An 18,592-nucleotide genomic window follows, 5' to 3' on the forward strand; every position below is an offset into this window, starting at 1 on the left:
ATTGCTCTGTTTTAACGAGTTACTATACAAATTAAATAGAAAGCTATAGTACCCAAGATTAAGATGCAAAAGTACAGAGAATAGATCTTAGAATAGAAAGTCTAGTCTAGGTATTATTAAAAATTCAAGGGTAAGATTTAAGCATAAGATACTCATATTACAAAGTATACTGCAAACAAAATCAGTTATGGCGCACTGGCGGTTGGAGACTCATATATATATGCTTGGCAAAAACAGGCTGCAAATGGTATTTCATCATCGCGCATTGAAATATTTTCGTTTTTTATTGTTCAAGGTATCTCCACAGGTGCGATTTATTAACCTCATGCATGTTGATAGGATCATTCTAGGGTTTATAGTGGTGTGGTTACAACTACGCACTAGCTATGTAGTGAGTCCACAGAAGTACTGATATTATGAGAACCAGTGTTTAAAAATTTGCTTGAACAAAGCTTCAACAAGTACTCCATCTACGTGCATTTTTGACGTGTTGTATTTCCAACCTCTTGTAGGGTTAGTAGGGGTGTAGTTCCGGGAAGAGATTTAGGGTTCCCAGATGTTGCGGGAAGGCGCCCCCGCGATGAGCCGTTCGATCTTGGAACCAATAACCGTAGGTCTTTCTAATTAGCTGACAATTATTCGACTCTCTAGTCAAAATACCCGATTAGAAAATTCGATCATTCCTGCGACTGTATCCACACCTGTTGCGAGAAGGCGCTGTCAGTGAGTAGTCTTAGACGGCCTTCAGAAGACGATTTTTAACCCAATGAAGCCCTTTAATATTCCAAACATTCACCTTCCCCGCTCTGCTTGAAATTACATAGGTTCTGTCAGAAGATCAATTGTTTGGCTAGTGTCACTTTATTCGCAAAATGTACGGCACAAAAGGCGCAACACGCGCCCTTCATTCCAACGCCCGGCGATTCTCCACCGCCACCCGACTACAAGCACCATCGGGTCTCAAGATCAATTCGGAGCGTTTATGGAACACGTTGCACGAGACTTGTGAATGGGGTGCTGAGCATCGCTATGGCGAGTATGTAACAATTTCGCACACAACCATTGAAAACAATCTAACGCTATGACAGAAACCCAACAGATACAGGGATGGCTCGTCTGACTCTCAATGATGATGATGCCCGTGTTCGTCGGTGGTTCGCCACCGAAGTCCAGAAACTGGGCTGCTCTCTTTCTGTAGACCAGATGGGAAATATGTTTGCGCGGCAATCAGGCCGGTTGAACTCGGCTGCTCCAATGATCGCAATGGGAAGTCATCTCGACACCCAGCCTCGGGGTGGTCGATATGATGGTATTCTCGGTATCATGGCTGCACTGGAGATCCTTCGGACGATGAAGGAAAATGGATTCCAGACTAACTACGATGTCGGAGTGGTCAACTGGACCAAGTAAGCATCAGAATTTGTTTTATCATGTCATTTAGATTGTTACTAACAAAGAATCCACAGCGAGGAGGGTGCCCGATTCCCCAAATCAATGTGTTCCTCGGGTGTCTGGGCTGGAGCCATCCCAATCCAAAAAGCCTGGGACCTGCGCGACATTCACGATCCCAGTGTGACTCTCCGATCCGAGCTTGAAAGACACGGATATCTGGGCGACATTGCTTGTTCTAGTGATCCAGCAACTGGATACCCCCTGGGAGCCCATTTCGAGCTGCACATTGAACAGGGCCCACTTCTCCCAGAAAATAACCGATCAATCGGTGTTGTTCGGGGTGCCCAGGGATACAGATGGTTGACTATGACCGTCCACGGGAAAGATGCGCACACTGGAACGACACCTTTTAGCGCCCGTCAGGATCCATTGCTTGCATCATCTAGGATGATTGCCGCTTCACATGATATTGCTAAGCGACACGATGCGCTGGCCTCGACTGGTATTATTAGAGTTCCCTCGAACGCGTCTACAAACACCGTCTCATCGCAAGTGACTTTCACTCTTGATATCCGACACCCGCAGGATAGTGTGGTACATGCCGTGCAGAACGAATGCCTTAAGGCGTTTGATGTTATTGCATCGCGAGATGGCAAGGGTGTGTCCTTTGACTGGACGTTGGATACGGACTCGCCGGCTGTCAAGTTTGACGACAACTGCGTGGCGTCTATTCAGGCTGCGGCGGATCAGCTGGTTGGCCCTGAGAAATCGATGCTCATGACTAGTGGTGCGGGCCATGATACTGTTTATACTAGCAAGCACTGTCCCTCTGCGATGATCTTTGTCCCTTGCCGGGATGGTGTGAGCCACCATCCGACTGAATATTGCAGTCCACAGGATTGGTAAGTCCCTCTCATTTCTTTGGAGATTTTCTCAGAACCTGACAGTCGCAGTGCTCTGGGTACGCAAGCTCTTCTCGAAGCTGTTGTCCACTACGATCAATTTAGGCTAGAGGCTGAAGGGCAAAAGTAATCGGCATTGTTAGTTGTAATAGAGTGGCTTTAAATCAGACCTAGATTCGAATATGTTCTTTGATAATATAAGTTTTGAGACAAAAAAGAAGTATGTGGAAATAAGAAACCTCACATATGCCTGTTGTGCATTTCTACCAAACTGTATATAAGCGCTAGTGCCAAAACCAAGAGAGGTAATTCTGCCCAATGGAACGCACAGAATAAAAATCGTAAAACCTTTTACTAAATTCCACAAATTTATTGGAGTTGATGTCGTGAGAAGGCGGAGTCCCCACTCGACCCGACATGTCGTCAGAAGGCGCGATGTCTTTAGAAGGCTCAACTTATCAAGTATGGCACAACATTAAATAAAGTACCTGCATTGCGCACTGATAAATTATATGCGAATGTACACCAACATGTCATCACGAAGATCGATCTACTTCAACCCCGCGGCAGCAAATGAGCGCAGTGCCTCCCCGCAAATCGAAGGCCTAAAAGCATTCCACCAATCCTTCCCCAACTATGCCCCAACTCCACTAGTCCAACTTCCAGAGCTCGCAACTGAACTAGGTGTTGGTCACGTTCTCGTGAAAGACGAGAGCAACCGGTTCGGCCTACCATCATTCAAAGTTTTGGGCGCATCATGGGGCTGTTTCCGAGCAATCGCCGGGCAACTCGGCCTACCCTCTACAGTCTCGCTCGATGAACTCTCAAGCCGAGCAAAGGAAGCCTCGATTGTCTTGACAACAGCCTCGATGGGAAACCATGGACGGGCAGTTGCGTTCATGGCTCGACTCCTTGGTATCGAAGCGCGAATCTTCGTTCCTCGGTCTTTAAACCAGTGGACTCGGGATCTTATCGCCGGGGAAGGGGCTCGGTTGATTGTTGTTCAGGGCGACTATGATCAGGCCGTGCAGGAGGCTGTGGATGAGACGCGTGTGGAACAGGGTGTACTTCTCATTCAGGATACGGCGTTCGAGGGGTATGAGGATGTTCCTACGTGGATCGTGGAGGGATATTCTACTATGATGCACGAAGTTCAGAATGAACTTGCTCGGCTTGGTCTATCGGGTAGTCTGATGATTACCCCTGCTGGTGTGGGCAGCCTTGCGCATGCGGTCGCGAAGCATTGCAAGTCGCAGAGCACACCTATGTCTGTCGTCGCTGTCGAGCCTGACACGGCTGCTTGTCTATCTTCTAGCTTGACTGCTGGAAAGCCGGTTACTGTTCAAACTTCTTCCACGATCATGGATGGTATGGACTGCGGCACTGTATCTTCTACTGCCTGGCCCGATATGCAGCGCCTGGTTGATGCCTGCGTCACCGTCTCATCTTATGAGAGCCACTGCGCTGTGCAGTATCTGACTTCCAAGTCTGTGGCAGCTGGGCCATGTGGAGGTGCATCATTGGCCGCATTGCGACAGCTGGCTACATCAAAGGAGGCTACGTCACTTCTGAACAAGGATTCCGTGGTCATTCTTCTCAGCACTGAAGGTGCACGCGAGTACCCAGTCCCCAAAGACGTCTCTGTTGAAGATGCCGTGGGATTAACTCAAACCCTCACTCAAATCAACTCTTCCAACCCGACCTTGTCTGTAGCAGACGGAGCCGGTGAGACCGAAATCGCAAACTATCTTGCCGCCTGGTTCTCCCATCGAGACATCGAGTATCACTGGATTGAGAAAGTTGCTGGACGACCATCCCTTGTGGGAATCTTACGAGGCAGCGGAGGTGGCAAGTCTCTCATGTTCAACGGCCATATAGACACCGTTAGTCTCTCCAGCTACGAGGCAGATCCCCTATCCGGATCAATTGGAACTAATAATGGCAAAGAGGTTATCTTTGGCCGGGGCTGCCTCGATATGAAGGGGGGTTTGGCTGCAGGTTTAGCTGCCCTTGCAGCAACTAAAGCTAGCGGCCGCATGCCTCGGGGCGATGTTATTGTGGCTGCAGTATCAGACGAAGAGGATGCCTCACAGGGAACGCAGGATGTCATTGAGGCTGGCTGGCGTGCCGATGCTGCTGTACTTCCCGAGCCAACCCAAGCTGCGATATTTACTGCCCACAAAGGATTCGTGTGGGTGGAAGTTGATATCCTGGGAGTTGCTGCGCACGGGTCCGACCCTGTATCAGGGGAAGATGCTATCCTGTATGCCGGATCCTTCTTACAGGCTTTGGAGAAGTACCAATCTCAGCTGCCAGTCGATGATCTCCTGGGCCAGGCTTCGCTACACTGTGGCTTAATTCGGGGTGGCGAAGAGCCTTCATCCTATCCAGACAAGTGTACTATCACAGTCGAATTCCGCACTGTCCCAGCTCAAACGGAAGCGTCCATACTAGGAGACATCAGCGCACTGCTGAAGGAAACCGCTGAGCAGAAGCCTCGTTTCAAATATGCCGAGCCGCGTATTACGATGTCACGCCCTACACAGAAGGTGGCAGCTGATCATCCGTTCGTGCAGCAGGCGGTTGCTTGTGCCTCTGCCGTGCTGGGGAGTAAGCCCGCTGTCAAGGCTGGTCCATTTTGGACGGATGCGGCCTTGCTCGGCGCTGTTGGTATCCCATCCATTGTGTATGGCCCGGCAGGAGAGGGCCTTCACGCTAAGGAGGAATGGGTCGAAGTTGAGAGTCTTCAACAGTTTGAGAAGGTGTTTACTCAGCTCGTGCAGGACTTTTGTTATTGAATATAGACGTCTGTATACGTATAGGTTAGAAGAACATACCCAAATGATTTTGTAATGTTTCCCCTGTATTTCAACTGCATTTCAACTGAGATATACCTACTACTGGTCATCCAGCAAAGCTCCTTGTCATGCTTGATGTAGACTTAACCTGATACACCCAGTAAAGTGAGCATTAAACCCGGGTGGCGGAATGCAGCTTGAAAGAAAGCAGCATTTGACAAATTGAATGGTTTAAGGAGATAGCCAGGCGTGGTCGTTGATTCTTGAGGAAGTGTTGTGGCTGGTGTTCGTTATCGCCACGGGACTACACCGATCGGCAAACATCCAGATCGGCCACCTTCGCCTGACGACATCCCACTTATGATCACTACTATCTAGCACACCCATCTTGTTGTTTCCCAATTTCTAGCAACTTTGATCTCTTTTCTTAAAGATCCTGCAACGATGGCAGATGAATCACCAGCACAGCGATCCGCCCGAGTGCGCCGCGAGCGCCGCGAGGCAAAGATCAAGGAAGGAGGCTCAGCGCGCCTGGACAAAATCACCAGTCTGAGTGGACGCACGCCACAAGCTGGTAAGAAATGAAACCCAAATCTCCGGCTTCAAACCACGGAGCTCCCGATAGCAAAGCAGACATGCCACCTTATCGTCCACGCCTGTACACACAATGCTAACTGAAGTCAACTACAACAGAGCGTGAAGAAGCCTCCCCATCCCCTCAACCTCAACGTGAAATCTCCGCATCTCCCTCCCCAGGACCACAAAATCCCCAGTTCCGACCCTCACCCTCGCCTCAACCAGACATGCAATCACCAGAAGCGATCCGCGCGCAGCAGGAAGCGTTCTTCTCGATGCTTCGACAATCCGCACCGGAACCAGGCCAGGGCGTGCACCCCGATCCACAAGCTCCAAATAGCATCCAGGCCCAGCAAGAAGCCTTCCGCGCGATGTTGAGACAATCCGCACAGGACCAAGGACAGGGCCAGCCGCCCAACGACGCCGAAGACCCTACCATCAAACTCCTGAACTCTCTCATGGGTGCTATACCCGGCGGTGACCCCAATGCCCCACCAGGAGCACCTGCAGCTGGCGCAGGAAACCAGCCGGCACCTGGATTCTCGCCCGCTGCTATCGCAACAATGCTTGGCGTGCCGCCTTTCATCGCCAATATGTTGGGTGGAGCGACGCCGCCAACAGAGGCGGAGCAGAAGCGTGCTCGGGTTTGGAAGACGCTGCACACTGTCTTTGCTTTGGCGGTTGCTGTTTACCTGCTGTTCATTGTTGGGGCTTCGGTTGCGTTGTTCGGTAGTCCCCCGCCAAAGCCTGCGACGGCACAGAATCCCTTTGCGATTTTTGTGACCGGAGAGTTGCTGTTGACTGGAGGCAAGGTGTTGCTTGGCGGGAAGTCTGGTGGAATGGGAATGGTAGTGCAGCTTTTCAAGGATGTCGTGAGGGATGGTAGTGTTCTGTTGTTTATTTTGGGCATGGGGACTTGGTACAATCGCGAATGGCAGACTACGGCATACTAGGATAGCTTGGGTATGTAGTTTCGCTAACGATCAGCGTTATATGAGTATTTCAATGGCATGTATTATGTGATCATTATTTCATTATTCGTATTTAGACGCTAAGTAGACAAATTTGCAACGGCCCGCTGAGACGGCGGGATAGCGTTGCGTAAAACACTCAAGGCAGATGCATCCAAACCCCAATCACCTTCCCATTGATCCATACGAGACCCGTTCTTGAAATGACACGCCAGATGCTCTGCCCGAGCTGACCAGGTAGACAGTGGACACCCACAGAATCCACAGCGGCTTTCGACATTGGCGCTCGATCCGTGCCAGGCTTCGAGGTCAGCCACGGGGACTTTTGTGCAACCGTGGAATTTGCGTAGATGCTGCCATAGATAATCCTTTCGACTGAATGAACGCTCTGGGGCAAGCTTCTCAGAACATACTTGGAATTCATGCTCTTCCCAATGAGCAGGCGTTGGGAAAAGGACGTCGCAGAAGGGGCATTCAGAAAGCTGCAGTTCGAACGCTTGTTGAACGTCGTTGAGATTTGGAGTGCAGACCCAGGAGTCAAGGGTGAGATGAACGCTTTTTTCATGACGGGCCCAGTCGTGTTTCTTCTTGAAAGACTGGATACAGAATGTGCATTGATAATTATGGTCTACCGCTGGTCGTTGCCGTCCTCGAATGCGTTTGGGTTTAGTTGGTTTGGGGAGCAGTGGAAATGGCAAACCAGTGTCTGCTGAGGAATGGTAGCTCCATGCTGAAGAGGTGCTATCGGATGTCTCAGATGCCTTGCTCCCAATACTCGATACTGAGGATGCCAGATGTGACGAGGTCTGGTCGAAATTAAAGAAATCCATGGTAGACTCATCGAGCTGGAACGGGTCAATGTTATCGCTCAATTCTATCGGCCCAGAGGCGATAGCATTTTGAATTGCCGCTTCTGGAACAGGTTCATCGTCTGGTGGGGAAGCCTGCCATCGCTCCATGGGGGTTAGGGAAGACAGCGTGCTGGTGACCATGGGGGAGCCTGAGCGAGTACGGGATGTTGAAGAAAGTCCTGCGGTCTGAATCTTTTGCTTTTGACGGCGGCGGGCATTTGCAAACCAGGTTGATATGCGCTTTTGGGAGAAGCCAGTCTCTTGTGCCATCTGATTCTTTTGTGCATCTGTTGGATAAGGATATTCTTGATTTTGATAGAACCACTCGCGGAGAACTCTCGCTCCTTTTCTGAGAAACTGTTTTGGTTCTTTTCGTTCATCGGTATTGTCTATAGTGGGAGCGGACAATGGGTTTGCATCTTCCGGCACACCGTGGAGATGACCTAAGACCGGAGAGAAAGTTTCAAAGACCGACGGGAGACGTTTTTCTCCCTTTGCTAAGCTGCATTCCCGAAAAAGGGCTACGCAGCTTGAGCAAGCATTTTTAGGATTTGGATTGGCAGGGGTAGTGCGAAGTATCAAACATTGCAGCCGATGCTTGCGACAATAGGAACATGATACAGGAGGGCGATACGCCCCGTCAAGCCACTGTGAAACATTGGTGAGACTTGGTTGCGGCAAGGACGGGCCAACATATTCTGCTGCTAAAGGCGGGGCAGAGTCATATACAAATTCAAACCCCTTCAAGTCTCCATGATCCTGATGTTCAGGTTGTGCATCGGCAGTTGGTATGACGTGTGACTCAGAATTAGTCCACTGCGCCCATTCCACATCACTGATATCTGAGGGAAATGGTTGGAATTCATAATCCGGATTTGTATCAAAATAATTCCCCCCTTGCATCCATTGGGATGGTTCATTTGCATCCAGTATGCCCTCCAGCTCTATGTCCGATAGAGGCCGTGGCAACGGCTGCCATGATGAAGGGTTGATGGGTGGCGGCTGTGGAGTCATGCCATATAGCGATGAGTAAAGTTGCCGACGCGGTATATAGTGACTCTTTCTTGTATGTCGAGATTATAGTTCAAACTCCGAAAGAGCTTGGTCAGACCCCCTCTCGTTCATGCCTCGCCGTTAACTTGCCGATAAAGGAAGGTTGATGGGGTTGCTGACAAGAGTCAACGCTAATCCATATTGGGCCAAAGAATGTTCCTCGCCCCACTAGTCCAAGAACGGCAGGTACAGTGGACATCTGCACGGATATTACTAAGCTTTCACTGCCCCCCAGGAGACCGTGGACCGATCTCGGGAACAAACGGCCTCGGAGTGGATCCGCAATGAACTCGTGGCCTCAGGCCTGCACAGATGTGTGTTCGCCACGCCTGCTAGACTTTTGCCAGAGTCTGCTTTCCAATTCATCCGTACCGCTCTTTATGAAATCCTCATTATGTACAGCGAGGGCGTGGTAGTTCAAAGTTCCCGAGGTCAGCTCCAAGAAATCCTTGTACCAATAACTATACATTGACTTGATGCCTCATCTGAACACCCCTCGAATAGATGGTAGGTCATGCCTGAATGGAAGCAAGGTCAATATCCTGGTCTAAAACAGAGCCTATACGTCCCAGAAGGCTCTAATCGACGTTTTCTATGGTTATCAATCAGGCAGCCACGTTGCTTATCAGAATTAAGCTTATCTTATGCCATTACATCCCTAGGTGGTACAAAACCAAAAACTCAAAGCTTGGTCCATTTAGAAGTGGAACTTTACCTATTAGACAGGATACTAATACTTTGGAATCTGGAATCTGGGGATAAATAGGCGAATTAGAAGAGGTGTAGAGGTTGATGTGGCATTGACAGCCGTAGATGAAGATATTAGACTCGGGTTGATATGTCGGTACAGAACTAGCCTGAACTAGCCTGAACTAGCCTACATAATTTGAATCCACCCGTGGACACGCCGGAGTTGGTCCTCTCCTCCGGAGTTCGGGTGGGGCGCTTTTGAGTCGCCACCCGGTGAAGGTAAATTCATTAGGTGAGCAGCCGGAATGAATCCGAGTCCCTGCGAAGAAAATGATCTCCCGAAAAAAAAAAGGTTATTCAATATAAAAATAAAAAGCCACAACTTACAATTTCGCAACACCTAGTTAGATACATATATACACAAAATTACAAATTTCCCCAACAAATACTAAACCTTAAAACGGGAATGGTGATCGACACTGTACCTATGTGTCAAAGATCAAGCAATTTGTAGGCTACGATGTAGTACCAGGTGGCCCAGGTGGGACTGGGGGTGGACTGGGGCTGCATTAACTTTTTGCGACCAATTTCTATCACCAATCTGAATGAGTCAGCAAGGCAAACCGGACACTAAGATTGGTCAGTCGGTGGCCAGATCTCCGGATTCGGGGCCAAACTAAAACCTTCATTGGTGAATTCGTCAGGTTGCATCGAATTTCTGTGGAACTTTCCATTCCGTCCCATGGGGCAAAATTCCAAGTTTGGCACGCGAGAAAATCGGGGAAACAATAAGATTGCCTGACTGCCCACTTTGGTTTGTTCTTTCCTCGTGGGATCTTACAATTCATCTTTTGTACCCATCTTCTTCAACACTTTCTCACTCCTCTGCCTTTCAACTACACAGAATGGAGGTCAACACAGCACCACCTGCTTATGAGCAGGATAAGATCGCTGAACGGAAGGATGTGCCACAATTCGAAGAGGAGGGCCAGCTCAAGGCTGGCGAGGTCCACGATGCCTTTGGCAATGAGGAGTACGCTGAGATCAAGTACAAAACCTTGAAGTGGTGGTATGTATCATTCGGAACAGAGTCTCTTCATCGACCATGCTGACGTGAGGTGTCTTCAGGCAATGTGGATTGCTCATGATTTGTGAGTCAGTCTCACTGGGTGTGTTGTCGCTGCCCGCAGCCGTCGCTACCCTGGGCCTCGTCCCTGGTGTCATCCTCATTATCGGCCTCGGATCTCTCGCAACATACACTGGCTACAACATTGGCCTCTTCCGCGAACGGTACCCTCACATTCAAAACCTGGGTGATGCCGGTGAGATCTTGCTAGGCAAGTTTGGCCGTGAGCTCTTCGGTACTGGCCAGTTCCTTTTCTGTATTTTCGTCATGGGCAGCCACATCCTCACCTTCCGCGTCATGATGAACACCCTCACCAACCACGGCACCTGCTCCATTGTCTTCAGTGTCGTCGGTATGGTTATCTCGATCGTCCTCTCCATCCCCCGTACGATGAAGGGTATGACTTGGATCTCATTTGCATCATTCCTCAGCATCTCGTGCGCTGTCGTGATCACTATGATTTCCGTGGGTGTCGAAAGTCACCCCGGTCGTGTCATCCACGCCACCGTCGAGACCAACCTTTACACTGCATTCCAGGCGGTTTCCAACATCGTCTTCGCTTACTGTGCCCACGTCGCTTTCTTCGGTTTGATTGCCGAGATGGAATCGCCCCAGGATTTCAAGAAGTCCCTGTTCATGCTCCAGGGCTTCGAGATCTCCCTCTACCTGACCGCCGCCGTTGTGATTTACTTCTACGTTGGCACAGACGTGCATTCCCCTGCCCTCACGTCCGCAGGCCCCCTGATGAGCAAGGTTGCCTACGGCATTGCTATCCCTACCATTGTCGGCGCCGGTGTCGTCAACGGCCACATCGGCTTGAAGTACATTTACTTCCGCCTCTGTTCCAAGTCAGATCTGATGCATCAACGCAACAAGCGTTCCGTCGGTCTCTGGGTTGGTCTTGGTGTGGCTTGCTGGGTCGTTGCGTGGATCATCTCTGAGGCCATTCCTGTCTTCAGCGACCTGAACAGTTTGATCAGTGCTCTTTTCGCTTCCTGGTTCAGCTACGGTCTCTCCGGTATCTACTGGCTCCACCTCAACCGCGGCGAGTGGTTCTCCACTCCGCGGAAGATCTTCCTGACCATCCTCAACATCGGCATTGCCTGCTTCGGTTTGGCGCTGTGCGTTCTTGGGTTGTATGCTTCCGGCACAGCTATCAACAAGAACTCCAACAGCAACAGCTTCACCTGCGCCAACACCGATACTTAAAACAGCTCCATCTTGCTTTATCGTAATGCATATTGCAGCATTTTGCTTCATTTTCATTTTTTCCACTACACGCATTGTACATACATAGCATATAGATTATGCTAGGAGCGCACAGGTTGGCTCTACAATATAAATAATAGATTAAAATATCATAAACATAAGCCCGAACTCAACGAACAGCTGAAACTCCGAATTCTCCTCGCCCAACCCTCCAATGTATGCATCAGTTGAATTGCATGTACGGGTTTCTGAAACGATATTCCTACGCCAACATCTTATTCATAGGGCATGCAAGGATGGTGGATTATTCCCCAGTTATTCGTGCATCCACCTACGGACCATCAAAACAAGCCGATCCCCTGCCTATCCTATCTATATCTACAAGAGTAGTCGGCCGCTTATGCATAACCTTTGATCAAGCAATGCATTTTTCACCTTGCTATCCTTGCAAGTTCACAGGGGCCAATTTATAACCCAACTCTCTTCTGGTGTATTTAAACGCGAAAAATTACAAGGGCCTATTTATTCTAAACCACTCTGACTATACTTAGCATGCATACCTAGTTGGGAAACAAAGACAAGTATATACTATAGTAGTATATGAACTAGTAGGTGTTTGCGTTTGGTTAGGAATCATAGACTCTAATATATAGGTGGGTGAATGTCGCCTTTAGTTACTGGTGACCCTCTCAGCCTGTAGCACAACAAGCTTGACCAACTGTGGATAAATAATCACTATTTGGCCATCCATATGAGGGTTCGTTATCCCTGTGAGTACGGCGAGATACTGAGTGACAGAATGTTCTCGTCAATCTACAATGCCAAGCAACACGATGAGTATTTCCCCAAGTGTAGGTGGATATGCTAGTACCATCGATCCTTTGTTCAAATACGAGGTAGGAAGCAGTTACGAGTTAGCGCTTTTGCCCATTATAAGGTACGTGTTCAACGAAAATACTTTGTAGAAATGAAAGAACAAATGGGCATCAGCTTGCAACTGCCACCGCGACCTAAGGTTGAACTCTCTTTTACCTCTTCACCCGTGGACTTCTTCTCTCCCTCACATTCACTTCTTCCCGCCCTTGAGTTTACTTCTTACCCATCATTTCGTTCAAAAAGCCTAAAACGAGCAGGAAGAGAAGGTTTCCCTCTGGAGTGAGACGTACGATTTGGCACTCAAAGTTCTACAAACTGCGTTTCGCACTAGGTCTAGCTCAACCAACAGCAGGTAATATTCACCAGGCCCGAATGGTCCCTCAAAATGGAAAGGCCAACCTGCCTCAAGTGGCTGAAACTGAACTGGGTTCGAAAGCCCCTCCGGTCCCTTCGCCACTCGAAAGCTTACCATCTGAGATCCGACGACAGATTCTTTCGATTCTAGAAATCGACAACCTTAGGAGCCTAGTACAAGCCTCTCCCATCTACTATCATCAATACCAGCTAGATCGCAGGCTCTTGCTATGTCAAAGCCTGGAGGTAACATTGGGTAGCGTGATTGTTGAGGCCTATGCAGTTCACAAGTCTAGCTCTATGGAGGTTTCAAATCAACGCACTGCACAAGGAATCGACAATTTCCTCACATTTTACCACCCAATCCAATCTGAAGCCTGGTCTTCACCTCTGCACAAAGTGCTCAGCATAGAAGAGGTGACGTCCATGGCCAGATTCTATTGCTCCATTGTTCAACCATTGGTGGGATGGTATGTGACAGAAACATTGAGTGATCTCACTGAGAAGACAAAGGGATCACAGGTTCAGGAGACTTTGAGCAGAACGGGAAAGACACGACTGATGCGTGCTTTCTACCGTTTCCAACTATATTGCAATGTCTATGAACTTGAAACGGGGGAATTTATCTCCTTTAATAGGTGGATCTCCATCTCGGATAGTATTATGAACGACTTCCTGTGCATCTTTAACCCCTGGGAAACAGAAGAGATATCCTGCGTTAGCTACTTGACTGAAGAAAAGTTCAAGCAGATCACAGCCTGAGCGCCCCGAAACGCACAACACGATTGTTATTTGTTATTGAATAGCTCCCTTTCGATTTACTAGGTGCTAATCAATCCATGCATCAATTTATCTTCTGTGGAGGGTCAACTCCGGATGCGACTGTTATGGTAGTGATTCTGGGAACGACTGCCTGGGTGAGTGCATAGCGGATGGCCGCTCGTCTTGTATTGTCCTCGAAAGATAGGTGAGTGCTGCATCACTTCGTAGTTCAGGGTCCTATTTCAACCCCATAAACGAGTGTGTCCAGTCTTTATGGTCGTTCGAGCTGATGTGGCGACCAGACTACGGACAGTATGGATTTCGATAAGTATCTGAGAGTCTCTGCGATGTATTCCACTAATTACAATGTATCATTCCTAAGTTATACGTTTCCATAATCGCAGATAGTAAAACCTCCTCGGCTAGTTCATCCATCTCCAGCACCACCTCCATCAATATGTAACAGTCACATTCTTGTTCACATACTTCGCGTCTATCTTCAAGACAAGGTTCTCAGCGAGCCACCTTCCCGCATCCTCCCGAGAGATAGTATACCCGACAGCTTTAGACTCCGGACCAGTCTTAGGATCCTCGATACCCACGCGGATAGTCTTATCCGACTCGCCATCAACAAGATGGCTCGCACGAATGATTGTGAACGATTCCCCACTCTGCGCAAAACGGTCTTCCATGACTACCTTGTCTGCTCCGGGGACTTTGACAAACAGGTTGTAGATGGGAATCATAACGATAGGAATATCGCGGCCGAAGTGGGAAAAGCCCACTGTACTGCAACCGATTATGTGTGGAGTGCCGGTGATTCCGGTGCTTCGAAGCTGGGCGAGAGCATCTAGGAGAGTTGCCGCGCCTTTCTTGCAGACGTCCGGATCATCGACAGTCATTCCACGTGGCTTGGCGCCGATGGTGGATACGATGACATCGACGATACGGCCATCGTCGGTTTGGAGGCACTGCGATACGGCGGAGATATAGTGTGCATTCCCTTTGATAACTTTCAGATTTGGTGTTGACTCTGAAGGGAAGATGGCTGTGAGTTTTGAGGGATCACGGCACAGCGCGATGCATTTGTGCCCGGCAGCGAGAGTGTGTTTGAGGGCGGCAAGGCCAACGCCGGTGCTGGCGCCAATGAATGCAACGGACTTGATGTTTGACGTCATTGTTTAGATAGGTTGGGGTTGCTCAAGTAGCGAGGTATTGGAAGGGTGTATTTCGATGGGAGAGATAGTAGAGATGGGTTCTTTTAAGTATCTTGGACAGGACAATAGGATTTATAATATACATTTTTGGTCGTGAACTATAGAGAAAGCGAAAGTCATCCGAGCTAATGTAATATGTCTCGCTCTTTTCTCGCGACTCGTATTCGAATGAGGTGGAGGGCCCGAGGGTAAAGAATCGAGGCTGACATGCCGTTCTCTAATTGGTTATCCCACTCTATCTACGCTACTGAGTCAGACAGTCAACGCTTCCAGACCTTGCCATTCGCCTAACGAGATCAGGATAATCAAGGTTGTGCTGGACCTGTTTAACTCGCTGGAACAAGCCTACAACGGTCGCAAGATGTCCGAAGAGCCTCCTGTCACAGTCTCCGAGGTCCTTGGGGGCGCGCTCGTGTCGGCCTCGGATGCCGAGAAAAACGCGAGATTAGACACCTCAGGCAGAAACGAAAACGCTACCCCCCTGAAGCTGCGCAGTTGTGTAGTATGCCGAAGTCGGAAAGTCCGCTGCGACAAGCGAGCGCCTTGTTCCAATTGCCGTCGCGCAAATATTGCGTGTGTGCGTCCACCAACAGAACGTCCACCAAGATGGGCCCGCCATCTCGACCGCCTCAACAGCGCGGTATCCAATCCACAGGCCTCCCAGGAACCTGAACCAGTAGCAGAAGACGTAATGGAGAGACTTCACAACCTTGAAAGCCTGGTTTAAGGGCTACGCGTTCAGCTAGAACAGGCTAAATCAGCAGCTAACTCTGCCGGAGGATCATCCGGCGTCGGTTCGCCCGAAAGCTCGGCACATGACCGACAGTCGAACCCGTCTTCCATTAATACTACTAATGTGCAAAATAAGTTTGGGAGACTGGTGCTTCAGGATTCCAACCGAAGCCGCTACGTTAGCAGTGGCTTCTGGTCTCGGGTCAATGACGAGGTATGCGGCCTTGGGTTGTGTGCATTGCTTCACCGCATGAATGGCTAGCTAATTTCTTTTGTAGCTTGATTGTCTCAAGGCAGATGCTCGTGGTCTCCCATTAGGAGAATCTGATACCTCGGATGACGAGCCATCGCCGGACATGACCCCTTCCACGCAAGAACTTGAACGGACCCCCGCGGAGCGTCACGGATTCTTGTTTGGGCACAATTTGAGTCCTTTTTCTCCTACTTTAACCGATCTTCATCCACTTCCCTCTCAAATTCCGTTCCTCCTAGATGTGTTCTCTGAGAATGTGAACATTATCTTTCAAATCGTTCATATTCCCACTATCAAGAATATGGTTCGCGATTGGCGCGGCCGTGAAATGAAGGGACTCACACCGGCCAATGAAGCCTTGATGTTCGCCATATACTACGCTGCTATCACCTCGATGGAAGAAGAAGATGTAAGCCAAATCCTTGGACGTTCAACTTTCTCACAGATTCAAACATGCGAGTTTCAGGCTCACGTCTCGGTGTATTTAGATATTACTTAATTTCGGAACCACCAAAGCCGAGCTTAATCTCAAATATCGCCAAGGCCTCGAACATGCTCTTGCAAGAGCTGACTTTCTGAATGTACCAGACTTGGTTCTTGTGCAGGCATTTGCAATATTTCTTACTCTTGCTCGCCGACATGACAGTCCGAGGTTTGTGTGGATGATGACAGGACTGCTAATTCGAATGGGTCAAGCTCTGGGACTACATCGTGATGGAACCCATTTCGATTATCTCAGCCCATTTGAGATTGAAATGCGACGAAGAGTCTGGTGGACCCTGTGCATGTTGGATGTGAGAGCATCTGAGGACCAAGGAACCGATTACACAATCACAAAAGCGAGCTTTGACACTAAAATACCTCTTAACCTAAACGACACTGACCTCGACCCTGAATCAAAGCGGACGCTCCAACCTCGCGATGCCCTGACTGATATGTCCGTTGCGCGCGTCTCCTTCGGCATGTGCGAAGTTACGCGGCAGATGATGGCTCATGGGTTCAAAGACGAAGCACCAAGTCTAGAAGAGCAAAGTCGCTTGTTGCAACAGATATACCAAGGTCTTGAACGAGACTTTCTTCAATACTCAACCGAGTCAGGGAACATCAGATACTGGGTGATAGTTACGGTCGCTCGGCTTCTTCTGGCCAAGATGACTCTGCTTATCTACCTGCCTCTGTTGTTCTCCTCCCCAAATAAAGACTTCTCGGAAGAGCTGCGGACAAAGCTATTGATTTCGAGTATCGAGGTCGCCGAGTACAATCATGCCCTGAACACCGAACACGCATGTAGAAATTGGCGCTGGGTTTTCCAGACCTATACCCATTGGTACTCCATTGTCTACATAATGCTAGAGATCTCTCGACGCCCGTGGTCGCCTCTTTCTGAACGAGCCTGGGTAGCTCTTCATAGTTCCTGGCTAATACCGAATCAATCACACATGGAAAGGAATCTACGCATCTGGATTCCACTCCGAAAGCTGATGACCAAGGCTAGGAAGTATCGAGATATGGAGTTCGGCCGGCTGAGAAACGACTCTGAAGCTGTCCAACAGCTTGAGCAGGTCTATTGCGTTACCCCACTCCCGTCGAGTACTGGGCCATTTCCACCTGGTTCAAATTCTGCAGATCTATTCCTTGACCAATGGCGCCAGCTGGTGGCACACCCAGATAAAACGGATCACCACTCACTTGCCCCCGGTTTCGCCGTTCCCAATCCGCCGGATCCACTGATACACATTCCAGGTACAACGCAGTCAAGTGTGCATCCTAATCGCGGTCAAAAATATCTCTGCCCAGCTCTCATTGTTGAGCCAGGGTATCTCGCTGCAGAGGGACGGCAATTCGGGTACGAAATGTCAAACATTGAACCAACAAACTTCGATTCAGGCCTGGCGCCTAGTTCAGGAATCGGATTTGGACGCGAAAATCCCACCGCTTCATCACACAACCAGTTTTCACTGGCACCGGAAGCTCAATTTGACAGTCAACTTGCCACCCCAGCCGTCGTACCTTGGCTGTGGTCTGAGGAGGGCATATCAACCGATTTCACCACCGAAGACCAAGCTGATAGCAACATGGACATGGACGAGGAGGTGAATTGGTACAATTGGACCATGTCTGCGAAGAATATGGAGTGTGATGGGGGTACCTATAGCAGTAGACCGCGCTAGTCTACCACATAGTACTATATACTTAGAAAACTAATACGGAATCCCTTTGGATGTCTTCGAATATATTGTATGAAAGCTGCTTGTCTCTCTCTACACCAACGCTTTTGGTAGAGTGGCTTTCTATGTATTCGCCGGAAATTACATCGAGGTCTAGGGAAAATCAGGCCAAAGGTCTGGTGATTGTGGATTTTCATGAGATGCTTCTGCGGAAGATTGGAGAAAGCCAGATCGTGTTGAACAAACAGCCCGTGGCACAATATCGGACACGCACGTGTGCCTCACCCGACTAGTAATCAAGCCACCAGTATTTTCATAGGCTTCGTTCGTTGCAAATGTTCAGTAATAACTTGGTAGTATCGTGGCACAGCCTCATAAAATCACTCTTGAATGTCAATGTGAGACCGATGTGATATGCTACGTCATAACGCACGTGAAGAGTATTAACGTAGTTCGTGTAGATATTGACCCGTGGAGAACTTTGCACTTTGCTGTATGCACTGAACCTGCGGGGACAAGCGATTCAAAGTATGATGAAAATGGAATTGGGAAGGTGCTCACCTAAAGGTTTCCATTCTTGAGGTCTGGCAGCTACCTCATTCTCACTTCTTCATCTCCCTCTATTTACTTTACATCTTCCACCCCACCCTTTATATCGATTT

At 49.1% G+C, this 18,592-nt stretch overlaps 8 protein-coding genes across 8 annotated transcripts; 6 read left to right on the forward strand and 2 right to left on the reverse strand.

Annotated features, from left to right (window-relative positions):
- Positions 1–872: 872 nt before the first annotated feature.
- On the forward strand, positions 873–2,424 carry N7455_012030 (M20 family metallo-hydrolase; the record flags this gene model as incomplete). The annotated part of the gene is made up of 4 exons (XM_040953972.2): positions 873–1,036; positions 1,089–1,406; positions 1,467–2,294; positions 2,346–2,424. 4 exons carry the CDS (start codon positions 873–875, stop codon positions 2,422–2,424), a joined length of 1,389 nt encoding a protein of 462 aa, XP_040815581.2.
- A 400-nt stretch (positions 2,425–2,824) lies between these two features.
- On the forward strand, positions 2,825–5,092 carry N7455_012031 (putative diaminopropionate ammonia-lyase; the record flags this gene model as incomplete). Its single annotated transcript, XM_040953821.2, has 1 exon — positions 2,825–5,092. The coding sequence occupies one exon, from the start codon at positions 2,825–2,827 to the stop codon at positions 5,090–5,092; it is 2,268 nt and encodes a 755-aa protein (XP_040815764.2).
- Positions 5,093–5,472: 380 nt separating this feature from the next.
- On the forward strand, positions 5,473–6,687 carry N7455_012032 (uncharacterized protein). The gene is made up of 2 exons (XM_040953966.2): positions 5,473–5,666; positions 5,786–6,687. The coding sequence occupies exons 1-2, from the start codon at positions 5,537–5,539 to the stop codon at positions 6,619–6,621; spliced, it is 966 nt and encodes a 321-aa protein (XP_040815632.1). The 5' UTR covers positions 5,473–5,536; the 3' UTR covers positions 6,622–6,687.
- A 32-nt stretch (positions 6,688–6,719) lies between these two features.
- N7455_012033 (homeobox domain-containing protein) lies at positions 6,720–8,504 on the reverse strand (the record flags this gene model as incomplete). Its single annotated transcript, XM_040953833.2, has 1 exon — positions 6,720–8,504. The coding sequence occupies one exon, from the start codon at positions 8,502–8,504 to the stop codon at positions 6,720–6,722; it is 1,785 nt and encodes a 594-aa protein (XP_040815786.2).
- A 1,634-nt stretch (positions 8,505–10,138) lies between these two features.
- Positions 10,139–11,568, forward strand: N7455_012034 (uncharacterized protein; the record flags this gene model as incomplete). The annotated part of the gene is made up of 2 exons (XM_040953851.2): positions 10,139–10,302; positions 10,362–11,568. The coding sequence occupies 2 exons, from the start codon at positions 10,139–10,141 to the stop codon at positions 11,566–11,568; spliced, it is 1,371 nt and encodes a 456-aa protein (XP_040815586.1).
- Positions 11,569–12,816: 1,248 nt separating this feature from the next.
- On the forward strand, positions 12,817–13,560 carry N7455_012035 (uncharacterized protein; the record flags this gene model as incomplete). The annotated part of the gene is made up of 1 exon (XM_065606801.1): positions 12,817–13,560. One exon carries the CDS (start codon positions 12,817–12,819, stop codon positions 13,558–13,560), a length of 744 nt encoding a protein of 247 aa, XP_065459967.1.
- Positions 13,561–13,978: 418 nt separating this feature from the next.
- On the reverse strand, positions 13,979–14,738 carry N7455_012036 (NAD(P)-dependent oxidoreductase; the record flags this gene model as incomplete). The annotated part of the gene is made up of 1 exon (XM_040953946.2): positions 13,979–14,738. The coding sequence occupies one exon, from the start codon at positions 14,736–14,738 to the stop codon at positions 14,013–14,015; it is 726 nt and encodes a 241-aa protein (XP_040815675.2). The 3' UTR covers positions 13,979–14,012.
- Positions 14,739–15,138: 400 nt separating this feature from the next.
- Positions 15,139–17,933, forward strand: N7455_012037 (Zn(II)2Cys6 transcription factor; the record flags this gene model as incomplete). The annotated part of the gene is made up of 4 exons (XM_065606802.1): positions 15,139–15,465; positions 15,520–15,723; positions 15,788–16,171; positions 16,251–17,933. The coding sequence occupies 4 exons, from the start codon at positions 15,139–15,141 to the stop codon at positions 17,931–17,933; spliced, it is 2,598 nt and encodes an 865-aa protein (XP_065459968.1).
- Between the last annotated feature and the right edge of the window lie 659 nt (positions 17,934–18,592).

Source organism: Penicillium solitum (genome assembly GCF_028829755.1).
Source record: "Penicillium solitum strain IBT 25940 chromosome Unknown utg000009l_segment0_segment0, whole genome shotgun sequence".
NCBI classification, from domain to species: Eukaryota; Fungi; Ascomycota; class Eurotiomycetes; order Eurotiales; family Aspergillaceae; genus Penicillium; species Penicillium solitum.